General features: G+C 36.3%; 1 protein-coding gene and 1 long non-coding RNA gene across 2 annotated transcripts in view; one reads left to right on the forward strand and one right to left on the reverse strand.

The window, feature by feature from the left end:
* LOC107716623 (atypical kinase ADCK3, mitochondrial) overlaps positions 1-23,556 on the forward strand; it is a 43,030-nt gene extending 19,474 nt beyond the window's left edge. Inside the window, exons 3-15 of the mRNA XM_016523120.1 lie at positions 2,574-2,912; positions 3,370-3,436; positions 9,080-9,154; positions 11,936-12,061; positions 14,990-15,075; positions 15,192-15,332; positions 15,826-15,907; positions 18,027-18,120; positions 20,203-20,344; positions 21,181-21,288; positions 22,181-22,246; positions 22,332-22,418; positions 22,496-23,556. Of these exons, the coding sequence (XP_016378606.1) occupies positions 2,574-2,912; positions 3,370-3,436; positions 9,080-9,154; positions 11,936-12,061; positions 14,990-15,075; positions 15,192-15,332; positions 15,826-15,907; positions 18,027-18,120; positions 20,203-20,344; positions 21,181-21,288; positions 22,181-22,246; positions 22,332-22,418; positions 22,496-22,789 (1,707 nt within the window). The 3' untranslated portion in view covers positions 22,790-23,556. The remainder of the gene's footprint in view (positions 1-2,573; positions 2,913-3,369; positions 3,437-9,079; positions 9,155-11,935; positions 12,062-14,989; positions 15,076-15,191; positions 15,333-15,825; positions 15,908-18,026; positions 18,121-20,202; positions 20,345-21,180; positions 21,289-22,180; positions 22,247-22,331; positions 22,419-22,495) is intronic.
* On the reverse strand, positions 9,815-21,155 carry LOC107716644 (uncharacterized). The gene is made up of 3 exons (XR_001637235.1): positions 20,750-21,155; positions 11,035-11,037; positions 9,815-9,826 (listed from the first exon to the last, which is right to left on the reverse strand). It is a non-coding gene; the product is annotated as an uncharacterized LOC107716644 (long non-coding RNA).
* Positions 23,557-23,623: the final 67 nt, after the last annotated feature.

The raw sequence follows: 23,623 nt of genomic DNA on the forward strand, positions 1-23,623 counted from the left end.
ATCTTTAATGAATAACGTTAGCGTCCTCTCCCCCTCAAAACAACTCCTCTACTCTTCCGGTCACGAGCTATGGCGCAAGGGCGGAGCTATCTGGAACTGCCAGCAGCTGCAGTGACATCAGTGACGTTTGGAATAAACGACAGGGGGAAAAGCTGAAGCTGATGCTTCACTTTATAGCACTGACAGCAGTCATAAGGGAATACGTTACCCTTAAACATTGAAAAATATTAGGATATTACGACAACATTACTCTTAGAACATCACAGACTAATTTTTTTTTTTTTTCATGAATATGACTTAACCTGATGGAGGATGCGATCAGTCATTCAGGCAGTCTCTCTCTTTCTCGCTCTGCTCTGCTCTCTCTCTCGCGCGAGTGCACCTGCGCCTGCTGTCTGGTAGGGAGTATCGCACACCTGTCCCTCTCGTACCTGTCTCTGGGGGTGTGGTTTGGCTTGACTGACAGGGTTACTTGGAGCTGGCCTCCTAGTCACTGTATTTGTGTTTTCTTTTTTTTCTTCCTTTATTTTTGTTCTGTCCTGTCTTGCCCCGCCCATCCTCCTCCTCCAATGCTCTAGACCTTGAACATTGCTCAGGTATGTTCACAATCTTACTGTTGTATTGTGACTAACCAGACTCTGGAAGCTTCCTCATAGCCAAACCGAACGATTCCATCTAATTACGATTGAAACGGATGAAGAACGACGCCAGTGAAACCAGAAAACAAACGTAGGGCTTGAAATTACTGACTGCCGCGAGCAATTGTTAGAGCATTTGAAAGATTGGCCGAGAAATTCATCAGCTTTTCCACACCAATCTTCTGCACTTTCAGACAAACTGCTCAAGACTGCTTTCTCTCTTTCGCTAAATTAAACCTTTTATATATATAAAAAAATCATCTTTTTTTTAGATTGTTGACTCCGACTTCTGAACTAAACTCTTTCTGTTTCTTTTCAATGACATTTTAGATCAGGAAAGTCTTCTAAACTGGTATAGTATGTGGGTCATTCACAGGAAACAGTGCCATTAAAGCTGAACAGTTTCAGTGTTTTTGGTATTATTTAGTTTTATTATTTAAATGTAATTGCCGAACTTTGAAGAAAACACATTTTCTCACCTCACAATAGGCCCTCATGTTCAGATTGTTCAGATTTTTTTTTTTAGTAGTTGATTTTTAAACTATTTTTAACCAAACCAAACCAATATATGTGTTAACAGCACTGCTATCGCCACTAACCCATCCATTATTTCAACACATCACAGTACATTTGGGATTCATATAATTTACAGTAGATAATAGCAAATTCTGGTACTGTCAATATGATGTTAATTATTTATGCATATGTGAGTTTCTGGAAGTACCTTGTAATAAATAACACATTATGATTTAGTTAGTTAGCCCATAAATAATTAATAACCCATTCAAAATGTCTTGGGGTTGAACATTAGTGTAAACATTTCAATAACAGCTTAACTAGTAAACATGCCACATTATTACAGTCATTATTCTTATGGTTTGTTCCAAGGACTATATGTGCATCTTTAAAAAAATTGTTTTTTTTTAACTATTAAGCCTGTAGAGATGAAGTGTAATACTAATGAAATGCTGATAAAGACAATGAAACTTGATTTTGAACCATTGTGGTCAAAACATTTTGTGATGTTACCACTTTAAATGTAATGTCAAAAAGATAAAATCATCTTTTAAAGGGGAAAATGTTACATTTATAATCTGCATAGGAAATAGTTTAATTTAAAAAAAGGTTTAAAATATAGATATAATTCATTATTTTCCTATTTTCTTTTTGTGCATTGACCCTTGCAATGGTGATGAGTGAGGGACACACAAACTGACTGATATTCAGATATAAAACATTTTTTAAAAATGTTTTTCCTTTACATTACACACACACACTCTCACACACTCGCTCACACACTCACACACACATACACACACACACACACACACACTGTCTGGTTTGCTATCCTTGTGGGGACTCTCCATAGGCGTAATGGTTTTTCTACTGTACAGACCGTATATTCTATTGCCCTACACCAACCCTACCCCTCACAGGAAACTTTCTGCTATTTCAGATTTTCAATACACTCCATTCTGTGTGATTTATAAGCGTTTTGAAAAGTGGGGACATGGGGTAATGTCCTGAAAAGTCACTCCCTACTCCCTGAGCGGGGGAAATCCGTTGAAGTTTACTTCACTTCGGAACATGGACTGGAATTGGGAACCGCTGATGTAGCCTATTGTAGTAATGTTGTTTCTGGTATTCTGATCTGTGAGCGTACATGCGTTCAGGGGGCGTGGCTTTGGACGGCGATTGCAGGGAGGGTGGGACGTTGGCTTTCAGTGCTATCAGGCTAAAGTTAGCATTTTCCAAGATCTCCTACTGCACCCTAGTCTAAGCAGTTTATGCAACCGGCCCGTGTCTAATAGCACCCTTTAGCCATGCCTCTATTTACAATATAGCATTAATTACAGCATTTGTTTATTTCAGCTGTGGGAAAGCACATGAAATAACTAAAAGATGTTCATCTATTTATTTAATTTTTTTTTTTAGGAGTTCACAGGTGGCCAGCAGAGTGTTTCTGATTTCAACACAGACGTGGACTCCAAGTATGACTTCACAGCTTCAGAGGAGGACTTTGAGAGCAAAGCACATGGAGGTTTGGACAGTGATTCAGTTTTCAGGGACGCTAACACAGGTGCTGCGCACACATACAGCCAGGCCTCAGGAAAGTCAAAGCTGTTCGAAGGTTACAAGGACCCTACAAGCCAGTTCACCGGACAAACACGATCCTATCACCAGGATCACTCTTCTGTGGGAGGCATCACAGCTGAGGACATTGAAAAAGCCAGGGAGGCGAAGCAAAACGGCTCCAAACCACATAAACAAATGGTACAGGTGACCTTTTCCAATCCTTCATCACCCATGAGTAAATAGACAATTGTTTTACCTATATATGTCATGCATTACAGAGGATAATAATAGTGGCAATGCAACTTACTTGTTAACCCTAAAGTTAGTAGTTGGTTGCAGTTTATTGAAGACCCCATGAAATGTTTTGAAGAGTGCAGTTTGCTGCAAAAAAATAAAAATAAAATTTTTCTGTGTATCAGTAAAAGTTTGTATTAGGAGTACGCTAACACATATGACCACTAAACACCACTTTTGTTTTTATGTAGTCTTAGAGCGATCAAACAAATCACAGAATTTATAATAATTTTAAGTTAAGAAAATAGTACTTAAAAAAAAAAAAAAAAGATACTTTGTAATTGGAATCATAACACATTGAAGCACTGATAATGCGTCTTGTTCTCCACAACTGTCTATAGTATGTCTGTTCTTTATGTAGCTTAGTGAAAGAGCAAGAGAGCGGAAGGTACCGGTCACACGGCTTGGGAGACTAGTGAATTTTGGAGGTAAGGTTACTAAAATTATTATATATTTATGTATATGTACGTACAGTACTGTTCAAAAATGTAGAGCTGGTAAGATTATTTTAATATGTTTTTGAAAGAAGTCACCTATGCTCACCAAGGCTGCATTATCTGATCGAAAATACTGTGAAACAGTAATATTGTGAAAAATTTTATTACAATTTAAAATAACAATTTTCTATTTGAATATATTTTAATTGTAATTTATTCCTGTGATGCAAAGCTGAATTTTAAGCAGTCATTACTCTAGTCTTCAGTGTCACATGATCCTTCAGAAGTCATCCTAATATGCTGATTTGGTGCTCGTGAACATTTTCAACAAGTTGAGCTGCTTAATATTTTTGTGGAAACTGGGATACTTTTTTTTCTGGATTTTTTTTTTTTTTTATGAATAGAAAGTTCAAAAGAACAGCATTTATTTGAAATAAAAATCCTTAACATTATAAATGTATTTATTGTTGTCACTTTTGGTCAATTTAATGCATCCTTGCTGAATAAAAGTATTAAAGGGAGGGTTCACCCAAAAATGAAAATTGTCATAATTTACTCACTCTCAAGTTGTTTCAAACCTGTATGAATTTCTTTCAACTGTTGAACACAAAAAAAAAGATATTTTGAAGAATGTTGGTAACCAGACAGTTAACGTTTTTGTGGAAACTGGGATACTTTTTTTTCTGGATTTTTTTTTTTTTTTATGAATAGAAAGTTCAAAAGAACAGCATTTATTTGAAATAAAAATCCTTAACATTATAAATGTATTTACTGTTGTCACTTTTGGTCAATTTAATGCATCCTTGCTGAATATAAGTATTAAAGGGAGGGTTCACCCAAAAATGAAAATTGTCATAATTTACTCACTCTCAAGTTGTTTCAAACCTGTATGAATTTCTTTCAACTGTTGAACACAAAAAAAAAGATATTTTGAAGAATGTTGGTAACCAGACAGTTAACGGTAGACATTGACTTCGATAGTATTTTTTTTCTATACTATGGAAGCCAGTGGCTACCTTCAAATGTTTGGTTACAAACATTCTTTTGTGTTCAGCAGAAGAAAGAAACTCAAACCGTTTTGGAAAGAGTAGAGGGTGAGTAAATGATGACAATTTGCATTTTTGGGTGAACTATTAATTTAAATCTTTAAAATCTTATTGACCCTCATGTGAGCAGACATTAAGTTCACATGGCTAGTTTAATATTTTACACTTACTAACTCTCCTGTTACTGGACTCTTTCATTGGAGGAATAAATTAAGCATGGATTACACTAATTAGGGCATTTCTACAATGCAATTGGTAATTGAAAACCTTTGCTTTTGCATGGTGCATTCAAACCAACAAGCGAAGGCCACAAGACCACGAGTCCCCTTCAGATTTTGCACAGCCTGTGTTGCCACCAAATATATCAAATAGACTTGGTATGTGTTGTCTAATTCTGAAAGACATTGTTTCTGGATTGGTATATTTGGCTTTCCAGACTGCTGTCCTTTCTGGTATTGTTGTTATTCATGCTCTGATCTAAGGCCTGTTCAAGAGAGCTGTGTCTCTCTCCTCAAACGGCATGTCAGTGCCAGATTGAGGGCTCAAGGTTAATCTGCATTTTTTTTAACCAGTAATATCGTAGACTGTGGCTGCCCCTGCTTTGGATTATGGGACAGAGCTTAACCAGTCTGGGAATGTGCATCACCTGTTTCCCCTGAGATAGAGCGTCCCATTCTGGTGTGTAACTTTACCCGCTTTTGTTCTTCAAATGACAGTCTATCAGTGATTTCTCAGAAGACTAGTGCTGAATACAGTTGCAGGCAGCAAATGGATGGATATAGCCGAGGGCTTGGAGTGAAAAGTGCTGTCACATGGGAAAATTAAACACTGGTGGTCACAGTAACTCTCTGTCACAGGTTTGCTGCACGCTAGTTTTCCACTGACGTGCAATAATTGAGACGTTAAACATATATCTGCTCTCATCTGCTATTGGTGTGTGTGCACTGTGCATGCTGGGTGATATGTTGGAATCCTTGTTATCAGATTGAACTCTTATCCACCACCGTTACAAGAAAACATCTTTGGACACCTGTTTACTACAAGCCCATATGTGTATACTTGCAGTGACCTGTACATATGACAGGGTACTTGCATTCAACATTCTCTAAGCCACTGAAGCATTTTGGGCTTGTGTGAATTTATAATAGGAATGTGTTGACAAGTGTTTATGTCTTCTAGGGATCAAAGATACTGAGTCCATTCAAGATGATTTATGTGGCATCCAGTTTGCAAGAGTGTGTTAATATTACATAGCGTCTAAGCAAATTGAGCAGCCATAAATATTACAACAAATTATTGTTAAATATTAAATTAAATGTGTAATTATTAATTAACATTAATATTATCGATATCATCCATTTTATTGATGTTATCATTATTAAAGTATTTTATTATTATTATTCAGTTATTTTTAATAGACCTCTTTTTATTATTATTGTTAACAACAGCAAAAATAAGAATAAATTATATAGAATTTAAATAAATGTTAATTAATAATAGAATATTTGTTGAAAGTAATAATATTATTAGTATTTTGACTTATACTAACAGTAGACAATTTAGAGGAAACATTATTTGTGTTTGAATATTGTGATTTGTATGTAGTTGTCGCATTTTAAAGTGGTTTAAAGAGGTCATATGATGCAATTTCAAGTTTTCCTTTCTTTTTGGAGTGTTACAAGCTGTTCGTGAATAGATAAGATCCCTAAAGTTGCAAAGACTAAAGTCTCAAACCTAAAGAGATATTCTTTTAAAAAGTTAAGACTCGTCCACACCCGCCTAAAACGCCTCATTTAAACACGCCCCCACGTCTACGTCACTGTGTGGGAAGATTTGCATAACAACGGCCAAATGTTTGGACTGCTTCCTGAATCTGGGAGAGTAGCCTACAATGCTGTGCACAAAGGTTGTTTCTATAAAGTTGGGGCAGTTCCAACTTTGCAAGGACAGTCTGGCACTTCTGACTCACAGCCTGTAAGTACGTTTTCATATTTAAAGGATTTGCCACTAATGATTCAAACGCGAGTTTTGAGCAGAAACACATTGCATTACACCAAATACACAAAACATTGTTCTTTTTAGCAACGTCATATGACCCCTTTAATGTGATAGATGTATCTGACCTTTGTCCCCACCTTGACCTCACTCCTGGACATGAGCTATCCAGTTCAACCGTTCTCTGGCTCCATTCCTCTGGCTCTCGTTGGATAGTTAAATATAGTGATTAATTGTGTCTGAGAATAGTATCCACCACTTTGGCAGTCTTTCATGTGGTTCTTCATCTCAATTTTAGTGACTGTAGGTAGCCCTTAAATCAGTGCTCTAACAACTGTTTTTAGGTAGTATAAGGCGGGCCATAGAGGAGCAACCATAATGTACAGTATGTGGAAAAGTATTTTTAACCTTAAACTGCATAAACACATTGCATTACACCAAATACACAAAACATTGTTCTTTTTAGCAACGTCATATGACCCCTTTAATGTGATAGATGTATCTGACCTTTGTCCCCACCTTGACCTCACTCCTGGACATGAGCTATCCAGTTCAACCGTTCTCTGGCTCCATTCCTCTGGCTCTCGTTGGATAGTTAAATATAGTGATTAATTGTGTCTGAGAATAGTATCCACCACTTTGGCAGTCTTTCATGTGGTTCTTCATCTCAATTTTAGTGACTGTAGGTAGCCCTTAAATCAGTGCTCTAACAACTGTTTTTAGGTAGTATGTTCATTTTGTTTACCTTGTGTTTATGTTCAGAAGCATACCCCTCTGTTTTTGTAATATGAGACTTGGGCCCGTAGTGTCCTTGGTCATGCTATCGGCAATTGGAAAGCCATCTAAAGCACTCTGTGCCAGCGTGCAAAAGAAGAGCCCTGCTTTGACAATATGTGCAAATATTATGGTGATGTTTCTGAATTTAGAATAAGTAGCTATAATAGTATATGTAGTAATTGTAGTTCAAAAGTTTTGGGTTGGTACGATTGGTTAATGTTTTTGAAAAATTTCTTATGTTTGCAAAGCTGCATTTATTTGATCACAAATACACTAAAACAGTAATATTGTGAAATATTATTGCAATTAAAAATGACTGTTTTAAAGGGGTCATATGATGCGATTTCAAGTTTTTCTTTCTCTTTGGAGTGTTACAAGCTGTTCGTGAATAGATAAGATCCCTAAAGTTGCAAAGACTAAAGTCTCAAACCCAAAGAGATATTCTTTATAATAGTTAAGACTTTGCAATAGATCTCAAATGGAAAAAACTTGCTCTAATAACACGATGAGCTTTGTAAAAATCGACGCATTTCTGAAAGGCGGGGCATAGAGGAGCAGCAATAATGTACAGTATGTGGAAAATAATGTGGTTTTTTTTAACCTTAAACCGCATAAACACATTTCGTTACACCAAATACACAAAAATAATGTTCTTTTTAGCAACATCATATGACCCCTTTAATATATTTTAAAATGTAATTTATTCTTGTGATTGCAATGCAACATTTTCAGCAGCCATTACTCCAGTCTTCAGTGTCACATGATCCTTCAGAAATCATTCTAATATGCTGATTTGGTGAAACATCTCTTCATATTAATGTTGAAAACAGTTGTGCTGCTTAATATTTTTGTGTAAAGTTTTTTTTTCAGAGTTCTTTGAATAGAAATTTCAAAATAACAGCATTTATTTGAAATGGAAATATTTTATAATATTTATAAATGCCTTTACTGTGACCAATTTAAGGCATTATTCCTGAATAAATCTATTAATTTAATCTTTCAAAAAAAATCTCACTGACTCCAAACTTTTTTTTATCCTATACTTCTTTTTGATTGGAACTTTTACTTCCTGGATTGCGCAAATATGTTGATTAGTCTATGCATGCACAATGGAACGCAAATGTTATCTTTAAAAAGAGAAAATGCAGTACAGTGCTTCAGATGTTGCAGTTGTTGAGAACCCTGGCATGGCCCTTGTGCTTTCCTGTAGTGCTTAAACTCCTGCAGCCATAAAGAGACAGAAAAACAGGAACCTGTTTAATCATCAACCACAACTGACCTAGAACTTCCCCAGCAGTTTTAATGAAAAACTTTAACGGGATACGAGTCAGCGTCAAAACTACACGTGTTTCTGTAAAGCGTGTTAATACTTCTTGAAAAAAAACACCAGGGTGAGAACATGTCGGCCCCATTTTTTGCAGGTTTACACTGAGGTTTTGTTTCACTGCTTGATTTACAACTGACTTGAAGCCCTTCCCAAATTTATCAAAAGCAGAAGTGTTGCATAATAACAAAATTACTTTACTGAAGATTGCACCAAAACTTGTTATTGATTCTCAGCTCTGCCACAGCAAATGTGTGCTGATCACAGTGGTTTGGAAATGCTATTTTGGTGTTTCCTTTTGTCAAGTTGACATTATACAGCTCCAGTGTTGTAGTGGGTATTTTTCACAAATCAGTCTAAGAGATACAGCTCTTTTTTTTTTAAAGTTTTGTTTACATGGTGCTGATTTTAGGTGTGAGATAATGACTGTTTCAGTATTTAACTTCTGTACATTTATGGACCATTTACTTTCTGTTTTTTAATCTCTTGCAGGTCTTGCTGTGGGTTTGGGTATTGGAGCTTTGGCAGAAGTGGCAAAGAAAAGCCTGAGATCAGAGGAGAAGAATGGTAAGACAATTGCATTAACTACTAGAATTGAACTGTACGGTTACAATTAGGATCATTACAATGTATTATTAGTTTTTTTTTTTATTCTGGTTCTCATGATAGCACCTGGAGAGACATAGTGTGACCCATTAAAGTATATGCACTGCCGGGTTTAGCACTGCTGAGTGAAACATGTCAGTGAATGAAATGTCACTTTTGTGTTTTGCTCTCAGAACAGCAAAACGTTCCTTAGAACATTTTATTGATTATTGAGATGTTATCTGGCATAGTGTTTTTTTTTGTTGGTTTTCTTTTTGGACTTTAAACCATTTCATTAACAGAGAGATAGTGAGTGAGATTAGAACATTTTATTGATTATTGAGATGTTATCTGGCATAGTGTTTTTTTTGTTGGTTTTCTTTTTGGACTTTAAACCATTTCATTAACAGAGAGATAGTGAGTGAGGAGACAGGAAAGAATTGGAAGGAGATTGTGGGTATTTATGATAAACACATGTGCACTACCTACCAGAACCCACAGCAACCCTGATCTTAACCAGTGTGCATCCTTTATAGCAGTGAAAAGATATTTCCTTTTTTTTTCATCCTATTTTTCAGTACAAGCAGTACTGAAAATCTAGAGTGTGTACAGTATTATTTACTCTTAGACAGGAGAGCACCATTGCTCTTCTGACTGTCTATGTTTGCTTAAATTGGACTGTATGTATAATAATATACACACAGTAACATTTACAGCATGTCCTGATCTAAAGTGCACTTAAATTAGGCTGCTGTCAAGGCTGAGAGGCCATTTTAATGTAGAAATGAGCCATTAAAATATTTATATGCATCTGTGTAATTGGAATGAAAAATGCCAATACATTATTGAAATGTACTCTTCTTAAAAGTTTGTCCTTCATTCTTGAAATGTTTAACCTCGTTCACCGCTTGTGCATGCAAATATGTGCACCCCTCCCATCATCCAGGATCTCTCAGCTCAACTTCAAATCTTCTTATGGAACAGAGAGTGCTTTAGTCGTACATATACACCGCCACTGTTGTTTTGGCATGTTTAAAGGCAACGTGAAACAGCATTTGCAGCATGCCTTTGTTGTGATGGTTTAGAAAGTCATAAAATTTTAATTAAAGATTATAAACCCAAACATATTTTATTTTATTCCTTTATTTTACTTTGCATTCAGAAATCTTCATTAAAGCTTAATAACTCGCCTCTGCAAACTAATTTAATATGATTTAATTTATTTGGTGTCCCTTTTTATTACATTTTTTTTTAATGCTTAATTTATTTTTAGTATTTAGGGTTGTCTTTAAATGCAGTACGTTTTACTTTGTGGATGTTATATTTTGTTTTTGTTTTTTGTTAAAAAGACGGTCTTTGACTTCAGGGCTGTAATAACATGTTCTCAATTTTCAGATTAGTTAAGTTTTTTTCCCCTATAACCAATTCTCAAAATTACTTTGTTAATTTTGAATATTGGGTTAAAAACTTTTCAATTATTTGAAAAGTGTCATTGAAAAATGCTAAAAACATTTCTTGCTTGCAACTAAATGCTCGAAGCTTTGTTCAGCACATTAAGAGAATACTAGATTCCTGTTAAACTGGTCATTTGCAGATATTTCATGGTTTAGCTATCTACAGAGTTGCATTATGTCAGTCTGACTGCATATCGGAACTCGGAGTGTAAATGTGTTCTGAGTACAGCGGCCTGTAACTAGATCTTATCTATGTGTAGACACCCAACGTGCGGGATAATGATTACCTTTGACCTCATCATCACATCCAGGAATAGCACTAATGTCCTCACAAAGATAATGAAGACCCCGATCCAATAGTTTGTGGGGTTTTGTTTACATGGGCAAATGGTTCTCAGCAACACAGACTCTCTTTTTTGTTTCAAATAGCACATACAGTGGTTGTCTGAGATTTTTGGACATCTGTATAAAAAACACGGATCCATTTGTCCCATTAAGCATTACTGTGGTGAATATTTTTGTTTTTTAAAGGAATAGTTTATCCAAAAATATACATTTGCTGAAATTATACTCACCCTCAGGCCATCCAAGATGTAGATGAGTTTGTTTCTTCATCCAAGCAGATTTTGAGAGATTTAGCATTACATCACTTGCTCACCAATGAATTCTCTGCAGTGAATGGGTGCCGTCAGAATGAGACTCCAAACAGCTGATAAAAGCATCACAGTAATCCAAAAGTAATCCACATGAATCCAGTCCTGCATGTTTATAATACACAAATTCTTCAAGATGTTTTTCAATTCAAACCATTGCTTTGGGGCTAAAAATATGAGCCTTCTATCCATAATACTTTCTCCAATAAAAATGTTGTCTCGTCTAAATAAGGAGAGAAATATGCACAGATCAAGCACCATTTATAAGTTAAAATCCAAGTAAGTTCTAAACAAATATGTTGGTGAATTTAAAGTTAAAACGTGTTAATGATAGATTTGTTTCTCACAAACATACAGCTTTTTGCTTCACAAGATGTTAATTAATGGACTGAAGTTGTGTGGATTGTGATTTTTATTTTTTTTTAATAAACCAACTGTTTAAACTTTCATTCTGATGGCACCCATTCACTGCAGGGGATCCATTGATGAGCAAGTGATGTAATGCTAAATTTCCTCAAATCTGTTCAGATGAAACGACAAACTCCTCTACATCTTGGATGGCCTGACAGTCAGGAAATTTTAATTTTTGGGTGAACTATTCCTTTAAGTTGTATATTCAGTCCAAAATGTTGACAGATTCTTGTCATTTCACATAGGTGAAAAGAAGGCAGTTTTGGACAACAGCCCCTTCCTTTCGGAGGCCAATGCGGAGCGTATCGTCAGGACTTTGTGTAAAGTGCGTGGCGCGGCCCTCAAGCTCGGCCAAATGCTCAGTATACAGGGTAAGAGAATGCTGTTTGTACTGTATATAACAAGTCACCACGTTAGACCAGGTCACTCCTCAAGGATTTATTAGGGCCATTGAGGCGTCCTCCATGACTGATAGGATTCATAACCCACGGCTGCTTCCAGTGTTGGGATGGTTGTAAGTCATGGCCGCTCTCAAGTTAGGCTGGTACATGATCGAGGCCTGTTTTGGGTTTACAGCCTGATGATATGAGTGACTGTAATCCTCTTACAGAAAGGTGCAGAGAAATTGGAGATGCGATTTATTTCCTCTCTGATATGCAAATGTCTAAAGATAAAATAACCTCATGCGTTCTTCCTGCGTTATTTTCCACTCAGTGGTGGAAAATGGATGCTAACTTTTCTGCTTGCTGACTGTTTAGGGTCCTCAAACACTACCAGTCTGGACACACTTGAATTAGTTTGTTCTCGTGATCCTAAAGATCTTTTTATCAAAAGAGTTACACCATCTTCTAACCAGTCGAACTGTACTGTAAATAACCTAGATAACAGAGACGATTTGCTTTCCAGTTCATAACTCTTGAAAAGTTGCCTGTTGTTGCCTCACGTCCTTGAATCCTTCTATCTGCATTGACTAGCAACTCAAACATTGTCTGACGACTTCTGTGACAAAAATGGCTCTCTTTTCTGTGCAAATATGTTGATTATTTCTGGTAGGCATGTGAGGTCATTTTCCCCCGCTCTGTGTGCATTAGTGTGTATTGGAAAGCGAGAACAAAAGCATCTGTGTCACCCGATCAAGAATGCAGCACATAGATTATTGTAGCACGGCCTCCCTGCATGACATTTCCAAACCTCGGCCGCTGCTCATGCACTGGACTCATGCACCGCATCATTCTCATTAAGATAGGCAGTATTTTGTAAGCTGCATATCCCTACGACTGGCAATGAAAGACCGCGACAGTGCTGGCATCGGCAAGGCTCAAAATAAGCCCACAGCTATGCCAGAAACGTGACCTATATGCTACACCTCAGGAAGTTTTGAAAGGACAACACACACAATTACCCATCAAGACATGTCCAAACTAAAGTGTTGTTCTAATGTTGGTTATGAACCATATGATTTAGTAAACTTGATTTAGTTTAGAAAACCTGTCCCGTCTGAATAGGGTTTTAGTAGCCCACATTCCTCAGCGACAGTATCAGCTGAGAAAATATGAGGTCATCTGACTAATCTGGGTCAAAGAAGTGAACCAGGATAAAAACCATGGCAACTGTAAAAATAAGCTTTTTTTTTTAATAGTCACTTTTGATGTACATAGAGGCAGTCAAATTGAAAATCTTCGATTCTAGAAGCCTTCAACACTCTAGCAGTTCTGCATTTCACTGGGTTTGGATCAAGCAAGTTGTTGTTTAGCGCTCTCTCTCTCTCTCTCTCTCTCTCTCCCTTTCTTTCATCTCTCTCACTGGCTCAAGACTTGAGTGTTTACAGTGGCGTACATCTGTCACACAGTTAGTTCTTGTGAAACCATCTCTAAAATCCTGTTTACATGTTTGGATTGACTGCACTGCAGCCCAGTAAACATGCAATATGACAACAGATTTATTAAAGAATAAGCAAGATGAAATGCAAGACTATTTTGTATTGCTGGGCATTTGCAAACACTCTTTTTATATAAGAACTTTATGTGAAGCAGAAAAAACAGGCCCCCGTTATACCTGGAATCAGCTTGAGTGATCCAATCATAAGTGGGCAGCATGAAATGCAAAGTGATCCAATCATTCAAACCACATTCAAAGGTCAGGAAAGCATTTGACCACATCACGTTTTTTGTGTAAACACTAATGTGTCCTAAACAACAGCTACTCACAGGGACACCTGCTCACATATCAGCGAACCTTTGCACAAAAATAAGCCCTGAGAGGCCATTTTTTACAGTGATTTTGACCATGTTTATACATGCATCATATTTACCATGTTTATACATCACAGTTTAATCAGAGTTTCTCAATGATTTTTAAAGGATCATGTTACACTGAAAAATATGCTTTGCCATCACAGGAATAAATCACATTTTAAAGTATATTAAACTTTTATTTAAAGGAGACATATTATGCCCCTTTTTACAATATGTAATATAAGTCTCTGGTGGTCCCAGAATGTGTCAGAATGTGTGAAGTTTCAGCTCAAAATACTCCACAGATCATTTATTATAACATTTTGAAAATGCCTATTTTGAGTGGAAGCAGAAACACGCTGTTTTTCGGGCCTGTTTCTTTAAATGCAAATGAGCTGCTGCTCCCCGCCCCCTTTTCCAGAATAGAGCTTGCGCAATTACAGTTTGGACCTGCTAAAAAACATCTGTTTTGGTTCTGATTATCATGTTTATCACGCTGAAATCATGCGTTTTAAACCATATGAGTTAAAACTTCAGATATAAGTTTTTCTGAGCGCAAGAGCGAAATCAGACATGCTCGTTTTTTCAGACGCTTGCAGAAAAAGGCTTACCAAAACAAAGTTACTGGGTTAATCTTTTTCACGTTTCCTTGGTTGGTAGATGCACCGGGGACCTGATTATAGCACTTAAAACCTGGAAAAGCCAGATTTTCATGATATGTCACCTTTAAAATTTCAATTGTAATATTTCACAATATGTATTTGTGATCAAAGAAATGCAGCATTGGTGAGCATAAGAGACTTTTTTTAAAAACATTAAAACTTGATAGTAAATGATTTTGTATCTACACTTTTTATAGTTAACAAGCAGTTTAGCAGTTTGCTGCAATAATAGTTAAAATGCATTGTCACAGGAAACACATTTGATGTTAATGTAATAGCCAATCTTTCTGCTGAGCACTTGTGATCGGATCACCCAGGAAGGATGTTAATACCAGCTATTAACTGGGCCATCATTTTCATTTGGCATTTGTTGTCAACATTGGATGTGTGTTTAATGTTTCAGATGATGCATTCATCAACCCACAGCTGGCCAAGATCTTCGAACGTGTGCGTCAGAGTGCTGACTTCATGCCCATCAAACAGATGATGGTAACGTCTACTTAAACTACAAAATATTTAAATGTTTTACATCTGAAAGTCATATAAATTAATTTTTTTATTTTATTTTTTTTAAATACACATCTGTTGCTTTTTAATCTGTGCAGAAAGCCTTGAACAATGACCTGGGACCGAACTGGAGGGAGAAACTAGATATGTTTGAGGAAAGACCCTTTGCTGCTGCCTCCATTGGTCAGGTGCATCTGGCCAGGATGAAAGACGGTCGAGAGGTCGCCATGAAAATCCAGGTTGGTTGCATCATTCAGAGGAGAACGGTTTCTTTAGCATTTAGCTGAAGCAGCAGTAGTATATTGTTTTGTTTGTGTTAGCAAATTCCACATCAAAATCACAAACAAAACTTTCCTCCTATTATGTGCATGTAAAATGCACTTTTTTTAACAGTATTCTAATAGGTTAATTTGGAGCACCGACTGCTTTAAGTCCAAAGAGCAATAACCGCTAACTGCTTTTGCAAACGATATCGACTTGAATGTTTATGATTGGATAACCTAAGTCTGGCATCTCTCCTCTCTACTTTTTTTAGTAAAACAAACTGTTTTGAAATGTTCTGAAAGCCCCCAAAAATGTGCTCAACAAGGTCAAGGCTGTTTTGCTGGAGGTGTTTTTTTGTTGTCAGCAGTCCATGTCTGACTGCCTGATGCTCTCACCGGTTTGAACGAAATGAACTGCTACTGCATAATGATTTCTGAGCCCAGTGTAACATACTCTTGGTTCCTGCAGTACCCCGGAGTCGCACAGAGCATCAACAGTGACGTGAATAACCTGATGACTGTCCTGAGCATGAGCAACGCCCTTCCTGAAGGTGATCTGAATACACATACATTTGATTTTTGGAATTTTAGACAAATCAATTATTGGATGCATGTGGATGGCATATGTGTCAAAATGTGGGTGCCTCTGGTTATTTCCCGATCCAAATTAGTGTAATGTAATAGAAGCAGACACTGTTATGCAGGTTGCACATCATCTTCTGTCAAGGTTCCTACAGTCACCCTGAAAATATTGATTTTAGAGACGTTTTAGAATCTTAAAAATTAATGCATTTTTTTTTTTTTTTTTTTACAGTAAGTATACACTACCATTTCAAAGTTTGAGTTTTGAAAGCAGTCTCTTAGGCTCATCAAGGCTGCATTTGATAAAAAAAAAAAAAAGAATGCTATTTTGAAATACTATTGCAATTTAAAATAAAAAAAAATTTCTGTTTCAATATTTTAAAATGTAATTTATTCCCGTGATGGCAAAATTGAATTTTCAGCATCATTACTCTAGTCTTCAGTGTCACATGATCCTTCAGAAATCATTTTAACATGATGATTTGGAGCTCAAGAAAAATGTCTTATTCCTATCAATGTTGAAAACAGTTGTGCTGCTTAATATTTTAGTGGAAACAGTCTTTGATGACTAGAAAGTTCAGAAGAACATCATTTATGTGAAATACATTTCTTTACGGTCCCTTGTGATTATTTTAATACAGTAATATTATTTTCTTCAATTGTACTAACCCCAAACTTTGGAAAGGTAGTGTGCATTTTTGTAGGCTCTAAAATATTTTGGCTAGGAATATTTTAAAGGGTTAGTTCACCCAAAAATGAAAATTCTGTCATTAATTACTCACCCTCGTGTTGTTCCAAACCCGTAAGACCTTCGTTCATCTTCGGAACACAATTTAAGATATTTTTGATGAAATCTGAGGGCTCTCTGACCCTCCCATAGACAGCAAGGTAACTACCAAGTTCAAGGTCCAGAAAAGTACCAAGATGATCGACAAAGTAGTCCGTGTGACATCAGTGGTTCAACTGTAAAGTTACGAAGCTACGAAAATACTGTTTTGTTGATCATCTTGGTACTTTTCCGGACCTTGAACGTGGGTGAGTAATTAATGACAGAATTTTCATTTTTGGGTGAACTATCCCTTTTACATGCGTAGTAAGTCGAAATAATAAACTTATGAAATTGCACTGATTTGGAAACTTTCATTGACCCCATTCTTTTCAAGAACATAGTGTCAGTACACTCGGATCTATGTTTAGTGTGTTTCAAACTGAGAACTGGGAGCTCAGGGCCCGTTGAGTCTCAGTGGGCTGATAGATCTCAGGCTGCACGGTGACCAGTCAGAGCCCCAGAGTCACGCACACGAGCAGCGTCAACTGCTGCATGATCAATGCCAGTTAAATGTTCAGCTGTCAGAGAAGCCTAATCCTCCAAACATAGTCTGAACTTTTATTTAAGCTTGTAAATGCCACCATAATGTTGTCGATCCTCCTTTTTGCCAGATACCCAAGATATGTTTTAATGTCTTGCCAACCCTTGTGGAAAAACAAGTACATTTTAGCATACTTTTAAAAAATAAATTATATACTTATGAACTTGTTTTCAGGCACTTAATTGCAATTAAATGTAGTTATTTGAACTTATGAGTGCTTTTTTGACCCACTTAAGTAGGACTTATGTATATCTTTAAATGTAATTTCATAATTTCTTTTACGGTCTTTGAAATATGGTGATGTACTGCCGAATGTACTGACAAGCATTTATAACTAAATTATACTTTAATTTCTATTGAAATTTGTATTGTAATGTATTTAAACATTTTTTTTAAAGCATGACAAAAGATGAATAAACCTAATGACTTCAAATTGTACTTTATAGTAAATCTTAAATTTGACATCATAAAGGGCTCTACATTAAGTGGTTCTTTATTTCAATAATATTATATTATCTGCTAGTACAATTTCTTTTAAATATACTTTTAAGATTTGAAGTACACTACAAGCACACACTCAATACAATTTAAGTGCACTTCTTTTTCAAAAGGGAAGCATAAATTGTGAGTGCCACCTCTTGGTGACACAAATCTTTTTTTTTTTTTTTTAATATGAACTAACCTACTGACTCATGTCTGACTGTGTCTGAATGTGCAGGTCTGTTCCCGGAGCATTTGATAGATGTGATGCGACGTGAGCTGGCACTGGAGTGTGATTACATAAGGGAAGCCAAGTGTGCTCGGAAATTCAAGTGAGTGAACAAAAACAACCGGGAGACATTTTTCTCACTGCTAATTCAGAGCATCCCATCATTCTATACGTTAATCTACCCATCTATAAAATCCCGGGCGGCTGTGGGCTCATAGACGGCCTACAGGACATTTAAGACTGCCATGTGCCGTCGTCGCCGATAGCCTCGTGGGCAGCGCGTCGACATGTAGCGCCATAGCGCTTCGGGCGTCCCGTGTTCGAGTCCCGGCTCGTGGACCTTTCCCGATCCCATTCCCCCTCTCTCCCACTTCGCTTCCTGTCTCACTACTATCCTATCAATAAAAGTCAAAAACGCCAAAAAAAAAATCTTTAAAAGACTGCCATGTGCCTCATACCCAAGCTAAATCTATCCTGTACCATAATGCCTTTGAAAAGAAGGTTTACACACACGAAAATAAACACTATTTTCACTAATAATAAACATTGACAACATGCCCGTACCCTATGTCCTGTCCTCTACTGGGACCCTGACTTTACAGGGAGGGTGAAGAATGAAACACATGTTCAAAGAGAGAGATATAGTTACGTACATGCCTTCAGGGTGAGATGTGTCTTTTACTTTTGAGTAGACCAATGAGACTCTCAGTGTTCAGCAGATAAGCTCTTTTCAAAATGATGTAACACTTTTGTTTCCTGCAAGTATTGACGTAGTGTAAAACACAGCCTTGCACCCGAAAGAGCTGAGGAAATAATCAAACACTTCTTCTAGAATATCCGCTCTTTGTCAGGTAGCCCCATTGATTTTATTGAGTTGGTTCATTTGGACAGTTGCCCTTTAGATTATCTGTGATTTACTGTTGATAACCTCACAGAATCTATATTTCCAATCTATTTGAAAAGTTTTAAATGCAGTTTAACAGTAACTATCCAACTTATCAGTCCTCCGTAGACTTAGATTAGAAAAGAGCAAAAGATTGAAGTCTGGAAACAGTTGCTAATTGGTCAAGTTAGTAAAGCTTTATTTAAAGATTTCTTAAAATGGTGTTTGCAATGTAGTTTTATAGAAAACACGGATGTAATAGAATAATATAAATTGTAAAAATAAAGGCGAGGCTTGAACCGGTTCAGTAAAGATTCATCATTCATTTTAGTCATCATTCAGTAGTGTTTACGTTACTTTCTTATTCAGTATTTTTGTCTTGTTTTCCAGTACAAATATCTAAATGTTCTTAAATCAGTATACATTTATTTGAGATGCAAAAATAATATTTTTGAAGAAATTTGTCAAAACTAAGTGTGTTTTATGTTTAAAACAAAAAAAAAGTCTGCTATTAGAGATAAAAAAAAAATTCCCTTTGAATGAAGTTTAGTTTTCCTAGCCCATTGGTAGATATTTTTCTTACTTTAGGGAATAAATTTGATAATTTCTCAGAAAATAAAACTTTATCTTATGCCATTTTGTGTCTCAAGAAAATATACCATACATTGATTTAAGAATTTCTAAAAATATTGAGGAAGAAAATTACTTTGCAATGCAGAAGTGTGCAGCTAACATACACACACACACACACATACATATATATATATATATATATATAATTTCACCCATTGGTAGATATTTTTCTTACTTTAGGGAATAAATTTGATAATTTCTCAGAAAATAAAACTTTATCTTATGCCATTTTGTGTCTCAAGAAAATATACCATACATTGATTTAAGAATTTCTAAAAATATTGAGGAAGAAAATTACTTTGCAATGCAGAAGTGTGCAGCTAACATACACACACACACACACATACATATATATATATATATATATATATAATTTCATGTAGCTAGATACATTTTCAAATAGCTAGCTTGACTGTATTTCAAAGCTGACGTACCCATTATTACTTGGCAAGCTATAATTTAAAGCTGACGTACCCTCGTTTTAGGCTTCATTGTGGATGTCCTCACACCCAGAGAATGGAGTCTCGGATTTTCCCACATCCCTTTAGAAGCAGACGTGTGTGTGTGTTCATCATCACGCCCTGTCTTTGGTGCACGTGCGGGGTGGCATGCTTTTTCGGAGATGCTGACTTATGCTCAGTGACTCAGAAGCTTTGTGGTTTTTGGCAGGGAACTCCTGAAAGATCATCCCTTCTTCTACGTGCCAGAGGTAATCGACGAACTCAGCAGCCAGCACGTCCTCACCACCGAACTGGTGCCTGGATTTCCCTTGGATCAGGCTGATGGACTTTCACAAGAGTTGAAAAATGAGGTATTCACCAGTGCTGGTAAAACTGGTTTTGCAATGAATTAAATGAAGTGAAACCAGACCATTACATCTACCAGGGTATCTGCAGGATTTTTTAAATCAAATTTGAGGCTTTTTAAGACCTTCACAAATAAAATGAATACTGTATGAGTGGGTTAGGGCAATGTCTATCCATCTACAAACATTCAAAACATTATTTGTAATTGGATTATTAATCGGTTACTACCTTATTGGGCTGGAAAGCATATTTTTAGCTTACTTTCTAGTACTTTCAAGTTCTCCTACTGTTATTTACAGTAATTTGCATATAGCATTTGTTTAGCAAGTTATAGAAGCACATTCAAATTTGGTATTGTATCAGGCCACATTGTATTTATTCTATGATGCCTGAGTCACATGGTCTCAAACGTGGCCAGTATGGAAGCCAGTGAGCTTCCTGAAGTATTATCGCCACCTAGTGGTGGAAGTGTTTTATTGCATTAGTAGGGCAAAGTGTAAACAAGGTCATGTCCATACCAAAACGAAAAAGAAAAAACATTAAGGAATGCAGTTAAAAAAATTTATAAACTGTGCTGATCAAACCATAAATAGAGGAAATGATGCAGACTTACATGAAGGCAATAAATGTGACTGAAATTTTTAAACATACCATACAACTATGATTTAAATGCTCATCAGTTACGTAGTTTGTAAACATTGCAATAGAACAGTCTTTTGTTTTGAGTTAGAACTGATTTATGACATTATACTAAGTACTACATATTAATTAAAGCATAAATACTATGGATTTAAAGCAGTCCAGTGCAGGTGTAGTAACCATACTTGTTATTTTTGCACAGATCTGCGAGAACATCCTCAGCCTGTGTCTGAGGGAGTTGTTTGAGTTCAGATACATGCAGACGGATCCTAACTGGTCCAATTTCTTTTATGATCCACAAACCCACAGGGTAAGAGCTATGTTCACTATCACTGATCTTTCCTGGTTATTTACACTACTGGTTTAGACACACTTGGCTTAATTTGCTTTAAACCTGCTTGAATCCTGGTGTCTTTGAAGAAGCTGAAATATAAGAGTGTTTTGATGTATTAAACATTTGTTTGGTCACGACATAATTCCCTTACTTTCATTTGTTATATCATAGGTTTGAAGACTTCACTGTTAATCTAAAATGTAGAAAATAGGAATTAATAACCTTTGATTGGTGTTGTAGGTAAATACACTACTGATCAAAAGTTTGGGGCCAGTAAGAATTTTTCAAAGAAATGAATACTTTTATTCAGCAAGTATGCATTAAATTGATCAGAATTGACAGTAAAGACATTTATGATATTCCAAAATATTTCTGTTTCAAATAAATGCTGTTCTTTTGAACTTCCTATTCCTCTAAAAAAAATTTAATCCGTTTCCACAAAAATATTACGCAGCAATATAATAATAATTACAATATGAAATGATTTTTGAACAATAAATCGGCATATTAGAATGATTTCTGAAGGATCATGTGATACTAAAGACTGGAGTAATGACTACAGAAAATTCATAATTGCCATCACGAATAAATTGCAGATATTTTAAATGATAATAGTATTTCACAATATTACTGTTAAAAAAAACTTTACATTTATACCATACAACATTTTATCATATAAATTTAACATTTATATTAACTTCCTACCAACCACAAACTTTTGAACCATAGTGTATGTATATATTGATTTTATTTATTGATTTGAGTATTTTGTTACAGTAAATCAAAAGTAAGTATATTGTTTTGGCTTCATCTCTTAGGTGTGTTTTTTTTGTTTGTTTTAATAATCAAGCTGTTCTTCAATCCACAGGTTGCTTTGCTGGACTTTGGTGCAACAAGAGGGTTTGATGAGAGTTTCACTGATGTTTATATTGAGGTAAGACATATAAAATTGAAAGTAAACATTTATTTAAATGGATATTTTATTTCTTTAACTGATTGTATCTTCCTCTTTAAAACAGATCATCAAGGCTGCAGCAGATGGCGATCGGGAAGGAGTGCTGAAGCGATCCATAGATATGAAGTTCTTGACTGGTTACGAGTCTAAGGTAGTATATACCAGATATTTTTGTTTTAAGCTACACATACGACAGTCATGTTAACACAACCTCTTCTCCTCATTCAGGCCATGGTGAACGCCCACGTGGATGCGGTGATGATCCTGGGTGAGGCTTTTGCTGCCAAAGAGCCATTTGACTTTGGATTGCAGAGCACCACGGAGCGCATCCACAACCTCATACCCGTCATGCTGAAACAGCGCCTCATCCCTCCACCCGAAGAAACCTACTCCCTGCACCGCAAAATGGGCGGCTCCTTCCTCATCTGCTCCCGCCTGAATGCTAAGCTATGCTGCAAAAACATGTTTAGAGAGGCCTACAGCAATTACTGGAGCAATAAGAAGAAAGGTCCAAGCCAGTGACACACAGGGCTTTTTAAACAAGAGAAACTTGGATAAGCACAAAATGCTCTGGCCAGTCACTCGAATGTAAACGAACGGCACTTTTGTCTCAACTGACCCAACCGTACCGTCATACATGTTTTTGGCTTTTGTTTTTCCCTTTTGAGTGTGTTAATGGGAAATAATGTCCATGATTATCCATGGTCGTGTGGTGCAAAGAATGCTATTCAAACGAATGTATCTGTGTGCCTACGGAAATTCCTATAACGGGGAAAGTTGGTTACTCATCAGGCGTGGCAATTGGCTGTAGAACATTTCATAACCAAGCCAACAGTTTTTTCCAGGTTGCCGGACCACATTTGTGAGGGCCGTCTCCCTAAATCAGTATAATTAACTCTGATACGTATATTGTTTGAGAAAGCATTACAATGTTTATTTTTCTTATTTCGGTTTGTGAATATTGTGCACAATATTGGCCAAAGTATGATAAAGGGAAGTTCCTGAAAGAAAAGCTCAGTAATCAGCGCAGGTTTTGATGCACCTGCTACAGTCACTTACGTGTTATCAGTGTAGGTTGGCTACAAGCTCGCTTGTTTTAGCTTGTAAAACTACCACAACTACTTGGTCCTAATCCATTTTAAAAAGCTAGGATATTAATGATGGATGAGGGATGACGTCTCTGATGTGTGAGATGTACATGAATTTAAATGTGCCTACATGAAGGTGAGAACTTGAAAGCATTATGGTTTGATATCAGAGCATTGATGAAAAAGGTGTTTTTCTAATGTTCCTGCTATTGGCTTTCTTAAAAAATTGTGATAAAATTGTCTGAATATATAAAATTTTTGGAATCAA

This window comes from Sinocyclocheilus rhinocerous, unplaced genomic scaffold, assembly GCF_001515625.1.
Source record: "Sinocyclocheilus rhinocerous isolate Xijiao unplaced genomic scaffold, SAMN03320098_v1.1 scaffold1874, whole genome shotgun sequence".
In the NCBI taxonomy this organism is placed as follows: domain Eukaryota; kingdom Metazoa; phylum Chordata; class Actinopteri; order Cypriniformes; family Cyprinidae; genus Sinocyclocheilus; species Sinocyclocheilus rhinocerous.